This window comes from Clytia hemisphaerica, unplaced genomic scaffold, assembly GCF_902728285.1.
Source record: "Clytia hemisphaerica strain Z4C2 unplaced genomic scaffold, Clytia hemisphaerica genome assembly, whole genome shotgun sequence".
Taxonomy (NCBI): domain Eukaryota; kingdom Metazoa; phylum Cnidaria; class Hydrozoa; order Leptothecata; family Clytiidae; genus Clytia; species Clytia hemisphaerica.
The window spans coordinates 40,718-60,005 of NW_027104106.1; the positions used below are offsets into that span (position 1 = coordinate 40,718).

General features: G+C 39.7%; 1 protein-coding gene across 2 annotated transcripts in view; it reads right to left on the bottom strand.

The window, feature by feature from the left end:
- LOC136813222 (MAM and LDL-receptor class A domain-containing protein 1-like) overlaps nucleotides 1-19,288 on the bottom strand; it is a 61,976-nt gene that overhangs the window by 27,653 nt on the left and 15,035 nt on the right. For both annotated transcript variants that reach the window (XM_067069738.1, XM_067069739.1), the window contains exons 29-66: nucleotides 19,108-19,257; nucleotides 18,653-18,924; nucleotides 18,304-18,394; nucleotides 17,854-18,146; nucleotides 17,451-17,643; nucleotides 15,038-15,175; nucleotides 14,520-14,785; nucleotides 14,170-14,326; nucleotides 13,766-13,909; nucleotides 13,227-13,574; nucleotides 12,912-13,052; nucleotides 12,432-12,688; nucleotides 11,996-12,227; nucleotides 11,516-11,781; nucleotides 11,112-11,358; nucleotides 10,446-10,949; nucleotides 10,045-10,301; nucleotides 9,637-9,871; nucleotides 9,208-9,482; nucleotides 8,767-8,932; nucleotides 8,262-8,572; nucleotides 7,830-8,028; nucleotides 7,296-7,463; nucleotides 6,842-7,095; nucleotides 6,597-6,687; nucleotides 6,048-6,454; nucleotides 5,640-5,922; nucleotides 5,210-5,387; nucleotides 4,725-5,038; nucleotides 4,222-4,484; nucleotides 3,633-3,888; nucleotides 3,100-3,387; nucleotides 2,144-2,931; nucleotides 1,832-1,922; nucleotides 1,524-1,664; nucleotides 1,082-1,344; nucleotides 641-872; nucleotides 181-461 (exon numbers count right to left, since the gene is read on the bottom strand). In XM_067069738.1, coding sequence (XP_066925839.1) covers nucleotides 181-461; nucleotides 641-872; nucleotides 1,082-1,344; nucleotides 1,524-1,664; nucleotides 1,832-1,922; nucleotides 2,144-2,931; nucleotides 3,100-3,387; nucleotides 3,633-3,888; nucleotides 4,222-4,484; nucleotides 4,725-5,038; nucleotides 5,210-5,387; nucleotides 5,640-5,922; nucleotides 6,048-6,454; nucleotides 6,597-6,687; nucleotides 6,842-7,095; nucleotides 7,296-7,463; nucleotides 7,830-8,028; nucleotides 8,262-8,572; nucleotides 8,767-8,932; nucleotides 9,208-9,482; nucleotides 9,637-9,871; nucleotides 10,045-10,301; nucleotides 10,446-10,949; nucleotides 11,112-11,358; nucleotides 11,516-11,781; nucleotides 11,996-12,227; nucleotides 12,432-12,688; nucleotides 12,912-13,052; nucleotides 13,227-13,574; nucleotides 13,766-13,909; nucleotides 14,170-14,326; nucleotides 14,520-14,785; nucleotides 15,038-15,175; nucleotides 17,451-17,643; nucleotides 17,854-18,146; nucleotides 18,304-18,394; nucleotides 18,653-18,924; nucleotides 19,108-19,257 — 9,440 coding nt within the window. The remainder of the gene's footprint in view (nucleotides 1-180; nucleotides 462-640; nucleotides 873-1,081; nucleotides 1,345-1,523; nucleotides 1,665-1,831; nucleotides 1,923-2,143; nucleotides 2,932-3,099; nucleotides 3,388-3,632; nucleotides 3,889-4,221; nucleotides 4,485-4,724; nucleotides 5,039-5,209; nucleotides 5,388-5,639; nucleotides 5,923-6,047; nucleotides 6,455-6,596; nucleotides 6,688-6,841; nucleotides 7,096-7,295; nucleotides 7,464-7,829; nucleotides 8,029-8,261; nucleotides 8,573-8,766; nucleotides 8,933-9,207; nucleotides 9,483-9,636; nucleotides 9,872-10,044; nucleotides 10,302-10,445; nucleotides 10,950-11,111; nucleotides 11,359-11,515; nucleotides 11,782-11,995; nucleotides 12,228-12,431; nucleotides 12,689-12,911; nucleotides 13,053-13,226; nucleotides 13,575-13,765; nucleotides 13,910-14,169; nucleotides 14,327-14,519; nucleotides 14,786-15,037; nucleotides 15,176-17,450; nucleotides 17,644-17,853; nucleotides 18,147-18,303; nucleotides 18,395-18,652; nucleotides 18,925-19,107; nucleotides 19,258-19,288) is intronic.

Below are 19,288 nucleotides of genomic sequence, written 5' to 3' on the forward strand. Positions count from 1 at the left end.
TTACTAGATGATAGCGTGCATTAACAAATTAGTGTACGTGTGTGTCATTGTGATTTTTGAAAAGTTGTATAGGATTAGTGTAGAAACGTGCATGTGCAAAGTATCGTACAAAAATGTGTCAAAAGTGTGACCTACGTGCATCAAAATGTCAACAATAGAGTGAGTGCGTGGTTTAAATACCTGGAAGTCATAACTGCTAGTGATGTTGACTTGGGCGTGTCTCCACTCATTTCCTTGGTTACCTTCCATAGTCCATTTGGTGGAAGTGATCAAACGACTGTTAGACCACGCGGACCGATATCTGGTCTGCATTCTCAAAGCACCGGCCCCATCACCAAACATGTGGTACCAGAAGTCCACACACCATTTGAAGTTGGGGTTGACTTTGAATTTCTCACTGACAAAGTTGCCAGTGTCTCCACGTCGTGCTGGGCTCGATGCTTCCATGTACAAGTACATACCTAAAAACATTTGCAGTGAAATAATTGAAAGTAAAACACTTGACACCTTAGATTTAAGGTCTGGGTGACAACATCAATTTATCCCAGCAATATTTGGGCACCTCACCCTAAAATCGAGGCCCCTAATGTTAGATTTTCAAGTCTGTTCGAATATATTGAGAATTGACGTATATATTTACCAGTAGTTGTTCCTGTGGTGTGATCGACGGTAGGTCCTGTGTTATAACTTGGTGTGCTACCACTGTAAACCAGCCAATCGACCTTGTTGGTCTTATCATTCTCATAACCACAAGCATTCTTGTCTTCAAAGTCACAATCACCTTTGGGTGTGCATGCTCCATCAGTGAACATCAACTCATCGATGGCAATGTCCGAGTTGAAGTTACCACCACGAATACCTTCGATGATTAACTGGCGAGAGAGAGAAGAAAAGAAAAGATGGTTAAATGGAGTGGTTTTGACATCCTTGGAACACAGAGCGAGTGCCGAAGGATTGTATGTTCATAATAGTTTCGTTGGCGCGAAATTGTCCAAGCAAAACTGGGTGATTTACTGAAAATCGATTGCAAAATTCCTGGTTTAATTATAATTCTCTTGGGAAAAAGATAGAGCTTAGTTACCTTCCAGTTGGTAGAGTCTTCTTCAACGGTCACCAGACCTCTCAACCATTCACGTCCTTGTTCACCAGTTAGCGACCAAAGAGGTTTGGGATCCACTGTCTTTCCACGTCGAATGTAAATGTTCATTGTTCCGATACCATTTCCGTACATGTTGTAATAAAATTGGAAACATTTGCCTTTGGTTGGAGCGTGTTCGAATGATTCGATGCGCGCAATGTCTCCTGGTTGTCTTGGATACGAACCCTCGATGTACAAATAATGACCTGTTAAAACAATTCAAAACAATATGCCATAATGGAAATAACTAAATAAAAATATCTCGGGCCGTTAGCGAAGTTACATAAATCAAAGCAAAGCACTTTTTCTTGACAACTACATTAGAAACGCTAATGTCTCGTTTTAGTTTAGCAATGTTCGGTCGGAGTTAAAACGTTTTACTTACCAAATCCAGTTTCATAAGTTTTGTCCCACTTAGGACCAGTCTGGACACTGGTGGTGTTGCCAGTTCCTTTGGACCAATCAAATTGATCGGAAGCATCTTGTGTCCATCCACACATACCACTGTTCTCAAAACCACAAGTCACTTCATAAAGAAAGAGGTAAATAGTTTACGAAAGCGTAGATCTTTCATTTTCTAAACTGAGTGGACAATAATTAAGTCAGGCCACCTATTTCTAATCGACAATTACCCTAAATATTTTTCTGACTTTATCTACAACGAAAAACTCTTTTCTATAACAAAACACATACTTGTTGGTGGGCATGGTCCATTCACAAAGCTAACGTCATCGATAGCGACATCACCTTGGTAACCAGGTCCTCTGACTGCTTGGAAAACCATCTGCAAAGCGAGAGAAAAAAAATCAAAATCAAAACCTCTTTGAATAAAATGAAAATTAGAGGTCTCAAAAGTTCTTTGAATGATAATCGAGATAAGATTCAAAGAAAGCGAAATTAGGTGAGCTGAGATCCAATTCCATGAAATGTGACCAGAGACAAAGGAAGCAGGTAAAATTTATGAATAAGAAGTCTGAAAACTCAAATGTCTGCCGCTTAACTTACGTAGAATGCTGGAGATCTGGGTACAGTCACGTGACCATAGACCCAATCATCTACAAGAGCTCCTTTGCGTTGCCAGATCATTTTGCCAAGTTTTGTGGAAGATTGTGTTTGGTAGATGTTGAATGCGCCAACGTGTTGACCAAACATGTGATACCAGAAGCGCACGCAAACGGAATCACCTCCGGACGTGAAAGCGATCCTTGGTGAGCGTAGGTTAGCCGTTGCGTTTTGTTTGGAGAATGAGGTTTCCACATAAGCATAGTATCCTTGTTCGTTGCCTTGAGTGTGGTCGACTTTAGGTCCTGTACCCCAACTGCCTGTTTCACCTTTGTGGCGTTGCCAGTTCAAATTATCACCAGCCATGTTGGTGAAAGAGCAGAAGTTCTTTTCAAAGTTACAATCGTAGATGGAAGGTTTAGGTGTGGTGGGTGGAGCCATGGTGGTTGGGAAATCAGTTGGTTTGCTGAGTGGGTTGTAACACTTCGGTCCATTGGCAGAAGCGTCATAACAACACCCTCGTTTACCGCAATAGTAGCTTGAGATCCCGACATACCCACATTGTGTTCTTGCGACAACCGGCACCGCAGCACAAGTTCCTGGATGTTGGAAACAGCTCGGTAATCCTTGGTCTTTCATCGTGTCGTCATAGCAACAACCATAATTGATGACGCATGTGCTTGCTGTAACGGTGCTTGGTCCACATGATACGCGAGCAGTGGCAGGGACAGAAGAACACAATCCGACACAGTTTCCTTCTTTTACATTGATGTCGTCAAGTGAGATGTCACCTGTTGAAAAAAGAGGGATGTGTGTGAGATAATAATAGATTAAACTGGTGAAATTATATTTTTGAAACAGTAAAGGTAGGTAGGTTGACGATGTTCAACACAAAATAGAGTTCGTATTCTCTCGAAGATTATTTACGATTCTCTAAAAGGAATATTGCATCCACGTACCTCTGTAAGAAGTACCATGTTCAGCTTCAATAATGACATTGAAATCGTTCTTGGAATGCAATCCAACTTCTCCTGCATTCCACGTGCTTCCTTGGTTACCAGAGATTGTTTTCACCAATTGGCGGCCATTTTGATCTTGGATGTAGAAATTGAGGTTACCAATACCGGTTCCTAACATGTGATACCAGAAGGAGAGACAACGTCCCTTGGTGGCTGTCATCTTTTCACTAATCAATTGGGCTTTCTTGCCAGGTTTGATGGTCGACACTTCAATGTAAGCGTATGTTCCTGAAAATCACAAAAAAGAGAAACCGATCCAATCAATACGAATGTCTTATATCTTTAACTAATAAATCTATTTCGAATGAAAATTCAAATACTTAGCTTCAACCAAAAGAAACATAATTTTAAACTCTATTTAGTTGAGCATAAGATAACTTTTAAAATTTTACTTAGCTTCTAGCGATTTATTTCGACACCGCAACGACAAATTGCTCATTTCCCATTGAGTGGTTCTGAATTTTATCACTTACCAAGAGGCGTTCCTTTGGTGTGATCAACTTTCGGACCAGTACCGATGGATGGTGTGCTTCCACTTTGTAGTTCCCAATCGAAGTCATCGTAACCTGTCCTGTTGCTGTTCAAGTTGGGAACTTGTGACCAAGTACAGAATGATTGTGATTCGAAGTCACAAGCACCAGCAGCTGGGCATGGATATTCATCCACCCAAACGTCATCGATGGCGATGTCTCCTTGGTAATTCACGCCACGGATACCTTCGATGTAAAGCTATGTAGAAACAAAAAACGAAAAAAGTTTACATAAAAACTATATGACAACAAAAGTTGAACAGCTCAACTCGACCCCTCCCCCTCCAAAAAATTTATATCTGAGACACTTCACATGGTCCCTGTTTCCCCGATTGTAAGCGTTGAGTTCTTGGCCATTTCCGGACTCAACACTAATAGTGGGGTGCGGGGACGGATCTTTATCTCTGAAAAATATTTAGAACTCTTCTGCCTCAAGATATTTTTTGGGGGATTGTAGATATGCAAGATGTGGTTCTATTGTTAAAAAGAGACACCGATGAAGTAGCAAGGTTGGGTTACTAAAGAAGCATACCCTGTAATTGTATTTCATTCCTTCACCAATGGTGACGCGACCATGGATCCACTTGTTGCCTTGGTCACCAGATTTCGTCCAAATTGGTTTCGTTCTCCTACTGTATTGGAAGATGTTCATAGTTCCAATACCGGATCCTTGCATGTGATACCAGAAGTTGAAACAGCGCGCTCCCTTCTTGGCAGAAAAGTAGACGTTCGAGTAAAGGATGGCGTTGTCTCCCTTTCGTCGTGGATAAGACGTCTCAATGAAGAAGTACGTTCCTTGAAGAAGAAAGCAAGATAAACGTTAGTGTGAACAATGGGCCATATGTTTCATGTGTCGCAAAACAGAGCAAGCCAATTTTCAATATAATTATGAAATTTATAAAATCCCAGTAATTGGCATTGCTGTTCAAATGGTTGGAAAAGAAGAAAACAATTTCAGATGAGAGAAGAGGTATCCGATCGTTCACATCACCATCTAGGTTTGTAAAAAAAGCTTTAATGTTAATCTTATCATACCGAGACTGGTTCCAGTGGTATGATCAGTTCGTGGTCCAGTGCCAAGACTTGGAGTGCCTGCATTCGAACGTTTCCAATCAAACTTGTCACCGGATCGGGTGTTACTGAAGAAACATTGGTCTCGTTCGAAATCACAATGTGCTGGTTTTCTGCACCATCCATCAGATACGATGAAGTCATCTATGGAGATATCACCAGCGTAACTGACACCTCGGACACCTTCTACTTCGATGTAGAAGATTTGACGGACACCTCGAATATTAACTTGTCCTGTTCGCCAGGCGTTTCCTTGAGTTCCAACACGTGTGAAAATCCTAAGGTGAAAACGAAATTTAATCATCAACCAAGGCATGGTTTTTTTCCAACTATCCCGGTCATGTGAAGCATGCATTTCACGAGATCAGAAGATTTTAATCTTGCTATTTAATAATATGAATAAATGTCTGGCCGGCTATAATATCATCTCTAAAAAGAAGTTATCGTACTTGACACGGGATTTCCCGATGACACGGTAGACATTCAATGTTCCAACGTGTGGTCCATGCATGTGATAGTTGAATCTGAAACAAACACCGCCTGTGATGGGTCGAATCTTTGGACTCCTCAACACTGCAGTATCGTTCTCTTTTCGTGGATAACTGGCCTCGATGTAAGCGTATTGTCCTGCAAGGTGAATAGTTGAAAAGAAATTCAGTTTTAAATAGAAGGTTTTGCAAATTTATCTTGAGTTGATAGCGTATATTTAGCTTAAAATAATTCTGGTTAGCTTCCGGTACCGCTTGAAGAACAGCGGTTAACTCACATGTAAGCCCAGTAAAGGATAAATACAAAGGCGTCATTTATTAACGAACCAATCATAAAGCTTTTATCTAATATGAAGCAGCACAGTGAAAATCTTAAATTATGGAGCCTTACCATTTCCAGAGGTGTGATCACCGAGCGGTCCAGTACCAGTCGATCCTGTCTTTCCCTTTTTCAATGTCCAATCAAATTTATCGTCAGTTCTTTGTGTCCATTTACACAAGCCTTGATCGAAAGTACAGTTGGCGTCAGCGGGCGTGATGGTGGTAGGAATAACAGTGGGTGGTTTAGAATCCGATGGAATGTATGAGCATGGGTAGAAGTTATTGGAGAAGTTGATGTCATCAAGAGCAATGTCACCTTGGTAGGAAGTTCCACGGACTGCTTCGAATACAAGCTGAGATGAGATGAGAAAGTAAAAGTAAAATACCGATATTGATATCGAGTCCTCAGGATTGTTAAAAGGATATGTAAGATGAAAGCGATAAAAATCAAAGGACATTGCACAAGAGAGGTACTTACTCTGAAAGGCTGGTCACTGAAGACTGGTACTTGAGATTGAATCCATGAGTTGCCTTGGTTACCAGAGTCTGTCCAAATCTTCGTGTCTTGGTTGTCTCCGATACGCCGGTAAACATTCAAAGTTCCGATATGCGGACCATACATGTGACGGTAAAACTGCAAGCAACGTCCGTTCGTTCGACTGGTCGGTTGGAATTGTTCTGAGATCAACACGGCACGATCTCCAGTTTTTCGTGGAGCAGATGTTTCGATGAATATGTAATGACCGGTAGCATCACCCTTCGTGTTGTCTTTGGATGGTCCAGTTCTCCAGGAAGACGTACCTCCGTGTGCTCTGATCCAATCAAATTCGTCCACCTTTCCTTGCATGTACGTACACATACCGAAATTTTCAAAGTCACAATCACCTAAATTCAAAAGAAAAATGCTATGAAGTACTATGTAGTGATCGAGGAAAATGAATCGAAAATAAAAATCGTACGTGAACATTAGATTAGAACAATTTAGATCACTCCAAGGGAACAAAATCGATAGAAATAAACAGCTGACCTGGTCTAGGGCATTCACCATCCAGAATAATGATATCATCGATCGCAATATCGCCATCGTAGCTACGTCCTACCGTACCACGGAACATCAGCTGTCAAAAAGAAAAAAGAAGGTTGAATTAGTTAGGTGGTAGTACCATTAGTAGCGCAATAAACATAGTATCGTTTAAAGTTATAGAAGTTATAACTTTGATTTATAAACATAGAAGAATTGTTTTTGATTACAACCAAGCAGCCATATCTTACCTGGAACTGTGCGTTTCCTTTGATGGTAGCCATAGCTGGTCGCCAGGCATTTCCTTGGTTCGATGAACGTTGCCAGATTGGTGTGTCTGCACCATTAGCTCTTTGGAAGAGGGTGAGGTTACCAACAGTTCGTCCGTACATATGGTACCAGAAAGTGAAGCATTGTCCTTTGGTCGGTTGGACCTGCTTGGAAATGATATCGGCCTTTTGACCGTATCTTCGTGGCCATGATGCTTCAATGTACAAGTAGTGACCTGGGGAAAACATGTGAATAGTTGTAAGAATATTTTAGTAAAAATTACACCAGTGATAATGAAATGTAAAAGAAATATATAGGTTTGTTATGTGCGCAGATACAAATTTAATCTGATCTTTCACGATAAGAACTTTTTATAAGAGCAAATGTGACGAAAAAGATATGATGAAGATTTGATTAAAAAAAAAACGTTCATACCAGCAGAGGTGTTCAACGTGTGATCAGCACGTGGTCCTGTCTTCACTGAAGGCGTGTTGGCTGAACCGATGGTCCAATCGAAATCATCCGCGTTGCTTTGAGTCCATCCACACATGTTGTTTGATCCGCTAGCATCATTCCAGCTGTCCGATTCGAATGTACACTCACCTGAACAATTGAAAAAGAATATATTTAAAGAGTCAAACGAGCTATGATGTTGTTGTCGGATATTTTTGACATCAGCGTTCCTTTGCACTTCCATGATTAAGGATTTTATTAAACGACACAAGTCCGATAAATCAATACTGTTAACCGGTTTGTTTTGACACGGTCTATGCAAGGTTTTACGCAAGCTCAGACATTACTTCACCTCAGACAGTATTTCTCAGTACAGCCCTTACTAACCGGTCATTATTGTATTAATAGAGATCGTTTTTAAATCCTTCGATATCAATGTTGATACATATCTATGTATAGAATTAATTTGCATAATCAAACACATAGCAGTCAATGAAAATGAAAATAAACCCTTACGTGGTATTGGGCAAGAGTTCTTTGCGAAAGCCACGTCATCGAGCGCGATATCACCAGCAAAAGAAGCACCACGAACACCTTCGAAGATGACGGTCAACGGTTGGTTTCTTGTACTTCTCTTGACGAAGATTTGACCATGTCGCCATCTGTCACCTTGTGTTCCCGAACGTTGCCAGACCAATGACCTGTTGCCAGCATACTATGAAAAGAAATTAATCCTTTTTGAATGTTATATTGAACTTCTTTGGTGTTACGAGAAATAATAAGAATAACACACACAACATTGCTTAACGTTCATATTTAACGTTTATGTCGTCCATTTAACGTTAGATGAGCATTATGTGCCAGCTTGATGTCTGCTGGTATCCTCTAACCAAATTGTGATTTAGACTGATCCAGGAAATAGAAATGGCTAAAGGTGAACAAACATACCGACAAGTAGACTTTCAACGAGCCAACATGTGGTCCATACATGTGATACCAGAAACTCATGCAATGATCCATAGAATCGTCCACTTTATCATTGTATAGCCAAGCTGTATCGTTGATTCGTGCTGGGCTTGATGTCTCAATGTACACATAGTAACCTTTGTCTGTGCCTTTAGTGTGGTCTTGCTTAGGGCCAGTACCAGCAGACGCAGTGGAGCCTTGATGACGTTTCCATAAGAAGTTTCCGCGAGAGGAGTTGGTTTTCCATACAGGACAGATATTGACGTCAAAATTACAATCGTTTCCAGTGTTACCTAAGGCGAATAAATATTGCCCGTTAAAATATTTTGCCGATATCTTAAATTTTAGACTTTAGGAAGAGTCCAACCCGAATTCACCTATGTATGAAATAAACATTTTGGGATCATAGGCGTAGGGTGAATATTGAAAATAGACATTAATGAAGTGGTACTGCTATATTTGATACAATTCAATAATAATGATATACCAGTGGTTGGGCCGACAGTGGTGGTGGTGGTTGGAGGGATTGGTGTCGACTTGCCAGGTGGCCATGCGGTCATTGGCATGAAGTTGCAATAACTGTTGGTGAATTCAATGTCATCCACAGCAATGTCACCAGTGAAACTCGATCCTCGCACTGCTTCGATCACAATCTGAAAAAGAGAGCGGGTTTTACTTCGGTTGTAATGGAATACGAGAAAGCCTTCACGCAAGAAGCATCAATTGAACCAGCGTGAAGCATTTTACCGATAAAAATTTTACGACATTGATTCAATCCTACTCAAATATTATTAAGACCATTAGCTAAAACCTCGAGTCGAGGAGCAAACAAATCTCATCAGAGTAATGTCTACAACACTATAATGAACAGTATTAAGAGCATAAAGAGTAGATTCAACACACTTCAGCGAAGAATTATTTTACCAACCTGGTATTCAACGTTCATTCGGATGCCCATACGTCCTTGCATCCATTGGTTGCCTTGGTTACCACTCAATTTCCACATCAAATCAGTTTTCAAAGTGTTGACACCATTAAATGTTCTTAAGTAAACACGCAAGTCACCGATAGTGTTTCCGTACATGTGGTACCAGAATGTCATACATTTTCCGGTAGCCGAAGTAGCATCGAACTTGATACTCTTTATGATGGCTTTGTCGCCTGGTTGGCGTGGTGCTGAAGTTTCCACAAACGCATAATAACCTGGGAAAAACAAGTAAAAGGTTGGAAAAAATATCAAAAAGGACTGCAGTGCAGATTTTAAGACGCCATAAAGAAGACTCTGTGTAAATGCAATCTGTAAACAACCGACAAATATCCAGAGAATCCTTCTCTGAATGGAATTAGAATTCCTTACCTCCTGAGCTTTGAGTGGTGTGGTCAATCTTTGGTCCAGTGAACCAACTTCCCGTTTTGCCGGAACCGATAATCCAATCAAATTTATCGTTTTTGGTTTCTTGTTGCCAATCACAGAGATCTGCATGTTCAAAGTCACAGTCACCTTCTGCTGGGCATGCGCCATCACGGATACGGAAATCGTCAACGGCAATATCACCTTTGTAACCATTCCCTTTGGTTGCTCGCACCAACATCTACAAAATAACAAGTGACAATATTAAAAATAGAAAACTTTCTGTTGGCCAGTAGTACCAGAATGAAATCTTCGAAAAGAGAAATGGTTGTATTTAAAGTTTTTTTATTCAAATTGCTATTCCCAAATTCTAGGAAATATTTAGGTTGCTGATGAAAAAACTAAAAGTCATACCCTGAACCATCCTTTACGATTGATGGTGACTCGTCCCATATTCCATGTATCGTTTTGATTACCAGACTTTCTGAACTTGATGTATCTCAAAGAACTTCCACTGTAAGACACCAACACTGTCAATGTTCCGATATTATCACCATACATGTGGTAGAAGAACTGAGCGCAATGTTGACCACTCGAATAGTACCACGAACTCCACATTTCAGCTTTGGAATTGACAGCTCCAGTTGAAGTTTCGATGTACATGTAATGCCCTAAGAGTGAAAACTTGAGATACAAAATACACAAATATACTGATTCCAGACAGAATATACTGATACCAGACAGAATCCAGGATCTACCAAATCAGATTTTCTCAATAAATTAAATGCTTTAAATGAAAAGATAACTATACGTACCACGTGGGGTTCCATAAGTGTGATCATTCTTTGGTCCAGTGGCCGTTGAAAGTGTGGATCCGCTAGCACGTGTCCATTTCAATGGCAACCTTGGGTTCACCCACCATCCACAAATATTTGCTCCTTCGAAAGTACAAACACCCGAAGAAACACAGTCACCATAGTAGAAGTCCAAATCATCAATAGCAATGTCTCCTTTGTAAGATACACCACGTTTGGCTTCAATGACCACTTGTGTGTTTTGTAAGACCGTGATCTGCGCTTCACCGTGTCGCCAGTTGGGTCCTTGTGAGCCTTTACGTTGCCAGATAGAGGGTTTGTTCTGTCCTTGGGATGAGGTGTACACGCGCAGGGTGTCGACGTGTGGTCCATACATGTGATAAGCGAACCAGAGACAGTAGTTGACCTTGGTTCCGTTCCCGATGAAAGTTGATGAGACAAGAGCAGCAGTATCGTTCTCTTTGCGAGGATAAGATGCCTCAATATACATGTAGTAACCCTTGGCTGGAAAAAGTCGAAGAAGAGGATTGTTTAGTTCAGAGCAGTAAGTTGTTATCTATTTGCTACCACTTGTTACTTTGACAATAGATCAGAAAAAGGAAATTCACAGAGTTTTATTGGGGCATTTTCTCTCTCTTTTCACTGAAAAAAATCAAAAAGACTAACTTGTGTTGGTGGTGTGGTCGATACTAGGTCCAGTCCCTGTTGAGGTGGTGTGACCTTTACTCCTGGTCCATTGGAATTGATCGGTGGTCGATTGTCTCCATCGATCCAATCCACGTTCAAAGTTGGTGCTTCTTGGCAGAGCAGAGGATGGTCGAACACCACACCCAGCACCGTACGGAACCACAGTGATGTCATCAATCGCAATGTCTCCTTTGTAACCTGAACCACGGATACCCATGAAACGGATCTAAATGGAATAACGAATCATGTTACAAAAATGTACATTTAGGGAGATTTTATCCGATGAGAAACGGTTCTGACATCATATCTTTCATTTTATTACTTTTATCACGCATTCTTCTACAACGTGAAGAATAAATGACAACACATTGTTCAAAGATTACCTGGATGTTTTGTCCTCTACTGAGCATTGGTGCTTGTCCTTGGTACCATCTATCTCCTTGGTTACCGTTTAGTTCCCAAACAACCGTTTCGGAGATAGCAAAACCGACTCTCATGAGCACTCTCAAGACACCGATGTCTGTTCCATACATGTGGTACCAAAACTGTACACATTTGCCGTCCCCTTTGACAGGGATGGTCTCAGAGAGCACGATGGCTTTCTCGTTACTCAGTCGTGGGTAAGATGATTCGACGAATAGATAACGGCCTATAAAGAGAGAAGATAAAAACGACTTGGTTATGAGCTATGGACTGTCTGAAAATTTCAACTAAATGGATATTTTCTCATTTAGTTAGTTTTACATTGTCTGCTACTTGTCATCGCCAATAATTAAGTAGTGAGAGTTTAATTCCCAACCCGAGGGACGATATTTGCAGATTGTAGACATGTTGGGGGGAAGCAAGGAAAACAATGATCTTACCATTAGCATTTCCAAGAGTGTGATCAGTCTTTGGTCCAGTGTACACCGAAGATGTTTTACCACTTCCCAACATCCAATCGAAGTTATCGATGTTTTGTCTGTTTGTGTACCCACACAAGTCGCGTTCGAAATCACAATTTCCAGGGTCTGGGCACGGGCCATCACTGATCATGACGTCATCGATTGCAATGTCACCACGGTACGAGACACCTGTTCGTCCTTCAAAGATGACCTGAAGGTTAGAGAGGGTCGAATTAGAATAAGAACTTATCATAGAAGGCTCCATAAAATTAATACTCAGCGAGTTCTTTGGTACATAAACAAATTATCTATTATAAAATCTCCTAGAAACCTTTGTCTCACACTTTTTCAGTGGCTATGAAAGAACTTTCTCCGCGGAAATAAAAGTCAAAGAAATTCTCAAATTTGAACTCACGCTATGGGGAACGGCGCTTCTGATGGTAACACGTGCAGGTCTCCAGTAGCCTCCTTGGTTGCCAGACAACGTCCAGATGGGAGCAGATCGTGAACCATTGGTGTAGATGAGGACGTTCAAGTCACCGATGTGTACGCCGTACATGTGATACCAGAAGGAGAGACAACGTCCCAATGATGGAGTATATTCTTTGGATTTCAACCAAGCTTTGTGGCCTTTTGATCGTGGGTTTGATGATTCGATGTACATGTAGTAACCTGCAAATTGTTGTGGAGTTTATGAGTTAAGTATAAGAAGATTACTTTTGACGTGGAACACCGGGTAGTCAATAACATTTTGACTTGCCGTTACAAAATTATACCTAGAAAAGTTATGGGTTTTATAAAAGCAAGTAAATCAAGCTTTTAAAATTTCATAGGAAGAAAATAGCTCCTTTTCTCTAGTGCAATGACCTACTTAAATGAATTGTAAGGGACTAACCTGCAGCAGTTCCGTAGGTGTGATCGTTTCTCGGTCCAGTGTAAGAAGAAGAAGTTCCTGCATTATCTCTAGTCCAATCAAAGTTGTCTCCTACCATGTTGGTCCATCCACAAAGGTTGGGGTCTTCGAAAGTACATTCGGCTAAGACAGAAAACAGAGAATGATAATCAAATAAATTCTGCTTGCTCTGAAGAAGCATCTTCTAACTGAAACCAAGCTGTTCTTTTTTAACGTCGATTTCTACTCAGACAAACTTGAATCTCAACCGCTTCATAAAATTAGAATTCATATTTTTCCAAACTAAATTTTACACACCTTGTGGTGGGCATGCTCCAGGATCTAACGTGATGTCATCTAAAGCAATATCACCCTTGTACCCAGATCCTTTCACTCCTTCAAGTACCAATTGGAACTTGGAGGCTGAGGAAACATCAACTGTTGCATGACGCCATCTTGGGCCCTGGGTACCAGCTTTCTGCCACAATATTGTCATTTGATTGGACGCTTTGCGATAAACAGTGAGGTTGGCGATGTGATCTCCGTACATGTGGTACCAGAACTGCAAACACATTTGATTGGTGGATGGAATCATATCAGAGATGAGACGAGCTGTGTCGTTGATCTTACGTGGGTATGACGTCTCAATGAAAACATACCATCCGTCTAAAGTTGATTTAAGAAATTATAAATTTTGTTTTGGCTTCGACTAAGCAGACGCAGTGACGGTTTTTTAGTAAGACTACTTTCTTCCAATCTTCCAACCTTAAAAAATCTTTGAAAAAATACATCGAAAGCCTTGTTCCACGTAATCAAAAAAAGGAATCGTAGTAGAAAATAGCAATCTAGCAACATACTTGCACCAGAAGTGTGATCGACTTGAGGTCCTGTACCAACAGAAGTTGTTTTTCCTTGAGCACGTGTCCAATTGAAGTGAGCTGTGGTGTCATCCTTCCAGTTACATTTGTCGTAAGTGAAGTTACATGTGTAGTGGTTTGGTGCTATAAGAATTCCATTCAAAATAGATTAGTTTTTAGCACACCCCTTATACGGCCTTTAATGCTGGGCCGGGAATTTCTTATCAGGAAGAGTGAAGACAGCTTGTTGAAATTATGTGCCGAACATTTCCCCCTGATTTGCTTTGCTTTATTGCATTCATAGTACTTCTTATAGATTTAAAAACCTTCAATTCGTATTAAAGACTAAATACTATAAAAGAGCTTATTGATGTGTACTTGACAAAAATAATGTGTGTACGTACGTAATGTAGGAGCAAGGGTGGTGGTGGTCGTGGTAGGTTTGGGTGTGGTGGCGACAGAACCTTGTGGGTGGTTCACACATCGGAAGTTGGTGAACACGATGTCGTCAACAGCAATATCTCCAGTGTAGGAGTTTCCACGGGTTCCTTCGATCACAATCTAGTGAGAAAAAAATTACAGAAAAATGTTAGTAATATCTTCCAAGATTTTCCTTCTAACCAGGTGAAAAGCCAAACTTACTTTAATATTCAACTATTACTTTCCTCGAAATGATTAAAAATAAAGTTTTTTTGTTCAAAAGTCAGTTAACAAATGCATTTAGTTTCACTGAGTATAGAATAGAGATTCATACCTGGTAATCAGAAGCGGATGCAACGGGAGCTTGACAACTGAACCAATCACCACTTCCTTGTTGACCTGACATGGTCCAAATCTTGGTCATGGAGTTTGCAGTAGCGTTCTGTCCTCTGACGTACACACTCAATTCTCCGATACCTGCTCCCTTCATGTGAGCCCAGAATTGGATGCATCGTCCGTATGTTGGGTAGAAGTCTTCCGAGATCAATTGTGCTTTCTCGTTCTGGTTTTGATTGGAGGCTTCAATGTAAACGTATTTACCTGGGAAAAAGAAAGCATAAGAAAGTTTTTCACCTGGAAACCATAGAAAAGTCTTGAAACTTAGCAAATAATTACTCCCTTCTACTGTCCTTCTACTCCCCATACAATAAGCATAATGTAAATCGTCTCCTCAATCAAAATTATAAATCAAAATTATTGATGTCACGATAAAAGTTTTTCTCGTACTATCCAAAATTCACTTAAAGGAAAAGTGGGAAAGGGTAGAGACTGCACAGTGCACTTTGACCTTACCGCTTCCAGTGGTGTGATCCTTAGTGGGTCCGGTGAAAATGGACGCAGTGCTTCCGCTGTTCAAGATCCAATCAAAATCGTCGTCGTTCGTTTTCACATTTCTCCATGAACACAATCCACCATCGAATGAACAATCACCTTGAAAGCAAGCATGAAACAATTCAATAAGATGTAATCCGAAACAATGAAAAGGGAGAACTTGGAGCTAGTGATTCAGCCTTCGTTTTTTGAAGATTGAATGAATGCATTGGCAAGACTGGAAATACCCAAATCACAAACAGTGTCCAAGATCACTGTTAAGTTAATTGATCAAATGACACTCAGGCCCTTTAAGTGGTTCTGAAACGAAAATTTTCTTTTCCCTCTTTTTTAAGACCTCTCTGGTACAGTCTAAAAAAACACCGACAGAGTTATATGTTCAATTAAAAGGTCTCACGCATCAATCAACACTTTTAAAAGATTATTTAATAAACGAAATATTATTCTTGTAAACATTCTTTTAAGAAATAAATAAGAGAGAGAGTTAATTGGTTTATGCTCAAAAGAACGAAAGAATTTACTGGCTTATTGCGTAAGAATCTACTTGTCAATCAACCATTTTTAACAAACAGGTTTACCCATTGGCCTGTACCATCCATTTCTTGAGTATTTTCTTGGAGAAAATATATTTTTCCTACATTCCGCGCGATACAAAATTGAAAATTCGTGATTTTCTTTTTCCAATGCAGTAGGGAGGAGAGCCAGCATATTGAAAGTACCTCTGTAGTGGAGGGTTTCATTGTGCAATATAGTTAAAATACGGCTTGAACTTTGAACTCAAGTGAAAATACTGAAGTTTTGGTAATTCTTTCGTGCATAGAGAAAAGACTACAAATATATCTTTCACTATTGAGGTAGTTTTGAACAGCCACCTGCTTGAACTACTCGTGTACAAAAATTGAGATGATAAGCTCAACGCTGTACACGCTTTTTTTTTTATAAGAATACACTTTATAAGAATGTCCATGATGAAAATGGCCAAAAAATTAAGAATATGCTAAGAATATCACCATCATGGAATTTAACAACTAAACTTAAGAATGCCATTTTTAATGCATTTTAACCTGTAGATTGCCAATTTCGATCTTAAACTAAGAATACTGTAAGAATATTTTTGGATGATTTTCGCCAAAAAGTTAAGAATATCCATGATGAAATGAAAAAACACCATTCTTATAAAAAAAAAAGCGTGTATCCCGCGGAGGCGCCATTTTATGTATTTTTTAGCGATTTTCTCCACATTAATGAAATTCTATGTAAATTTTTCACCGACTTGATGGGTATCATTGTAACCATATTAAAATTCTATCTTTTTCCGTCATGAAGTCGAAAAAATTCCTAAAAAATGAATTTTTTTGAAAGAGTAATGATGTTTCAAAAATGGTTAGTAGAATCAACTTTTTTCCGAAAAGAAATCCACTTAAAGGGCCTGAGCAAGTAATACTTTAATGGACCTACCTATTTATAAAACGAATAATTAGAATTTAATGGAAGTAATGTATAATTTTAAATTTCGATTTATATATCTATTGGAACGGAGAAAGCAATTAAGAAACGCATCGATGTTTAACGGTGAAAGAAAAATAATATCGACACTTTAATCAATCATTCAGAGAAAATTAAAACTGAGAAAATCTCAAAAAACCGCTTTTTTCGGGACATTTCCGGTTCTAGCGGCCGAAAAAATTTCTTTTTCGAAAATTGGGCTCTGTCACATTTTGGGCATTGCCATTTTACATCATTGTGCAAAAAATCATGAAAATCTGTCGAGTATAAGTTGAAAAAATGAAGGAAAACCGTTTTACGCCGGTTTTCGGCTGTTCCGGCGATTTTTAAGGAGTTCCGGATTCAAAGGATGATTTTTTTGGAAATCAAACGATGCTAAGTTTTGGGCATCATCATAAAGAACATTTTTCTGTAAAGAAACAATTAAATAAGTTGAAAAAATGTGACGGAAATGTGAAAAAACGACGATTTCCGGCACATTTCCGGTTCTACAGACCGGAAAAAAATTTTTTTCGCCAAACGGTTTTCAACACCTTTTCGGCAGTACTAATGTGCATCTATGTGCAAAAAATCGCAAAAAACTAATGATAAAATCTCGAGAAAATCTCAAAAAACCGCTTTTTTCGGGACATTTCCGGTTCTACCGGCCGGAAAAATTTTTTTTTCGAAAATCGGGCTCCGTCACATTCGAGGGTTTATAGTAATGCACCTTTGTGCAAAAAATCAGAAAAATTGAATGAGCCAATCTCGAGAAAAGTTGGTAACTAACTAACTAACTAACTAACTAACTAACTAACGAACACGGGTTAATTTATAGGACCTCCACCCCACCGGGGTAGGTCCAAAAAGAATAACAAGCGACATTCACCTGGAGGAGGACAATATCCTGGCATCAGTTTCAAATCATCCAAAGCTATGTCACCGAGGAAAGATCTTCCACGAACGCCTTCGATGATGATTTGACGACCTTGTCGTGGACGAATATTGACGCGCGCAATCTTCCATAAATCTCCATGGTTACCCTTACGTTGCCAGACCAAGCTTTGACCACCACCAGCAGTCTGAAATAATAATTTTTTTTACTTTAGGTATTAAAACAGATTAACCAATCGAACGTCTATATATATAAAGATGCTGAATTTTTTAATTGAATTCTTGGATGGATCTTTTCTCAGCTAGTGTAGTATAGTAATAAATAGACATGTTATTTTACTGTTAAATAACCTAGTTAAAATATAATTCTATTGGTGGATATGATGGTAAAGAATTACCTTGACGTAAATGTTCAAATTTCCAATATGGTAGCCACGCATGTGGAACCAGAACTGGAAACAGAAAGCTTGGTTGTCTGTTAAAGCCGGTCCGATCAAACGAGCCTTGTCTCCGAAACGACGTCGACCAGACGCTTCTGTGTAGATGTAATAACCTTGCTTGGTTTGAAGAGTGTGATCAACAGAGGGGCCGGTTCCGAAAGACGTTGTAGCGCCACGGTTTCTAGTCCAATCAAAATCTCCTTTAGGATCTTTGGTGTACTTGCACATGTCGTGTTCAAAATCACAGAATGCTGAAAAATCGAAAAAGTTAAATTGCATGTTTCCAAATAATGAAGAAATTTGCAGATTTGTAGACTGGGTAATTTTTGGCTAATAAATATACGCCAAATATAACATCAGGGAAAGAAATATCTTGTACGTTTTATTAAAGAAAAGTATTCTATTTACTTGGTTGAGGGCAGAGTCCATCTTTGATGTCGATATCATCAATGGAAATATCTCCTTGGTAACTGGTACCACGTAGACCTTCAATCACAACCTATCATTAAGAAAGATAATGACCAAAATCAATTCTACAGACAAAAAGTTAAAGCTAGATTGGTTTTTGTAAAATGACAATATTATTTTTAACCTAAACTTTCCAATATAGAGAGACTTAATGGATAGTTCGTTTGGAATCACGTGAGGTTTCAGCTATAGAGGTATGGCAGTTATGGAAAAACATTCCAATTGGAAGAAGCAATCCGGTATGTTGTTTTAGTGGGTCATAAAAAGAGAGTATTCTTTGCAGACATACTTGGTATTGGTAATTGGAAGAGAGATCAACTTGTGCGTATCTCCAAACGTCTCCATTATCACCAACTCTGGTCCACAGTTTGACGTAATTACCACCCGTCAGTTTCCACACATTGAGGGCGTTGACGTGAGGGCCGTACATGTGGAACCAGAAAGTGAAGCAGTGTGATTTGCCACTCGTTTTGTCTGATGGCATCATAGGCGACACCAGGCGCGCATTGTCACCGTCATTTCGTGGATAGGAAGCTTCAATGTAGAGGTAGGTACCCGTTTCTATGATGGGAAAGAAGTGTGAGGAAATCAGGATGTGTTTTGAGAGATGTTCCCGTAAAAAGAAAAGTGCTAATCAGTCATTCAACCAGGTGTCTAAAAGGTTAGAATAAAGAATAAAATGGGCTTTCTGCAAATTCATAAAAGAGACGAAATTTACTGATGCTGGCTTAAAGAGATACGTACTGTTTCCAGTGGTGTGATCAGTGCTTGGTCCAGAGTCAGTGGTGGAAGTGGATCCTTTGTGTAATGTCCAATTGAACTTATCGTTGACAGATTGTGTCCATCTACAGATGGTGTTACCCTCGAACGTGCAACCCAACAGGTCTTTTGGTGCTGGAAAAGGGATGGTTTGATTAAGAGAGGA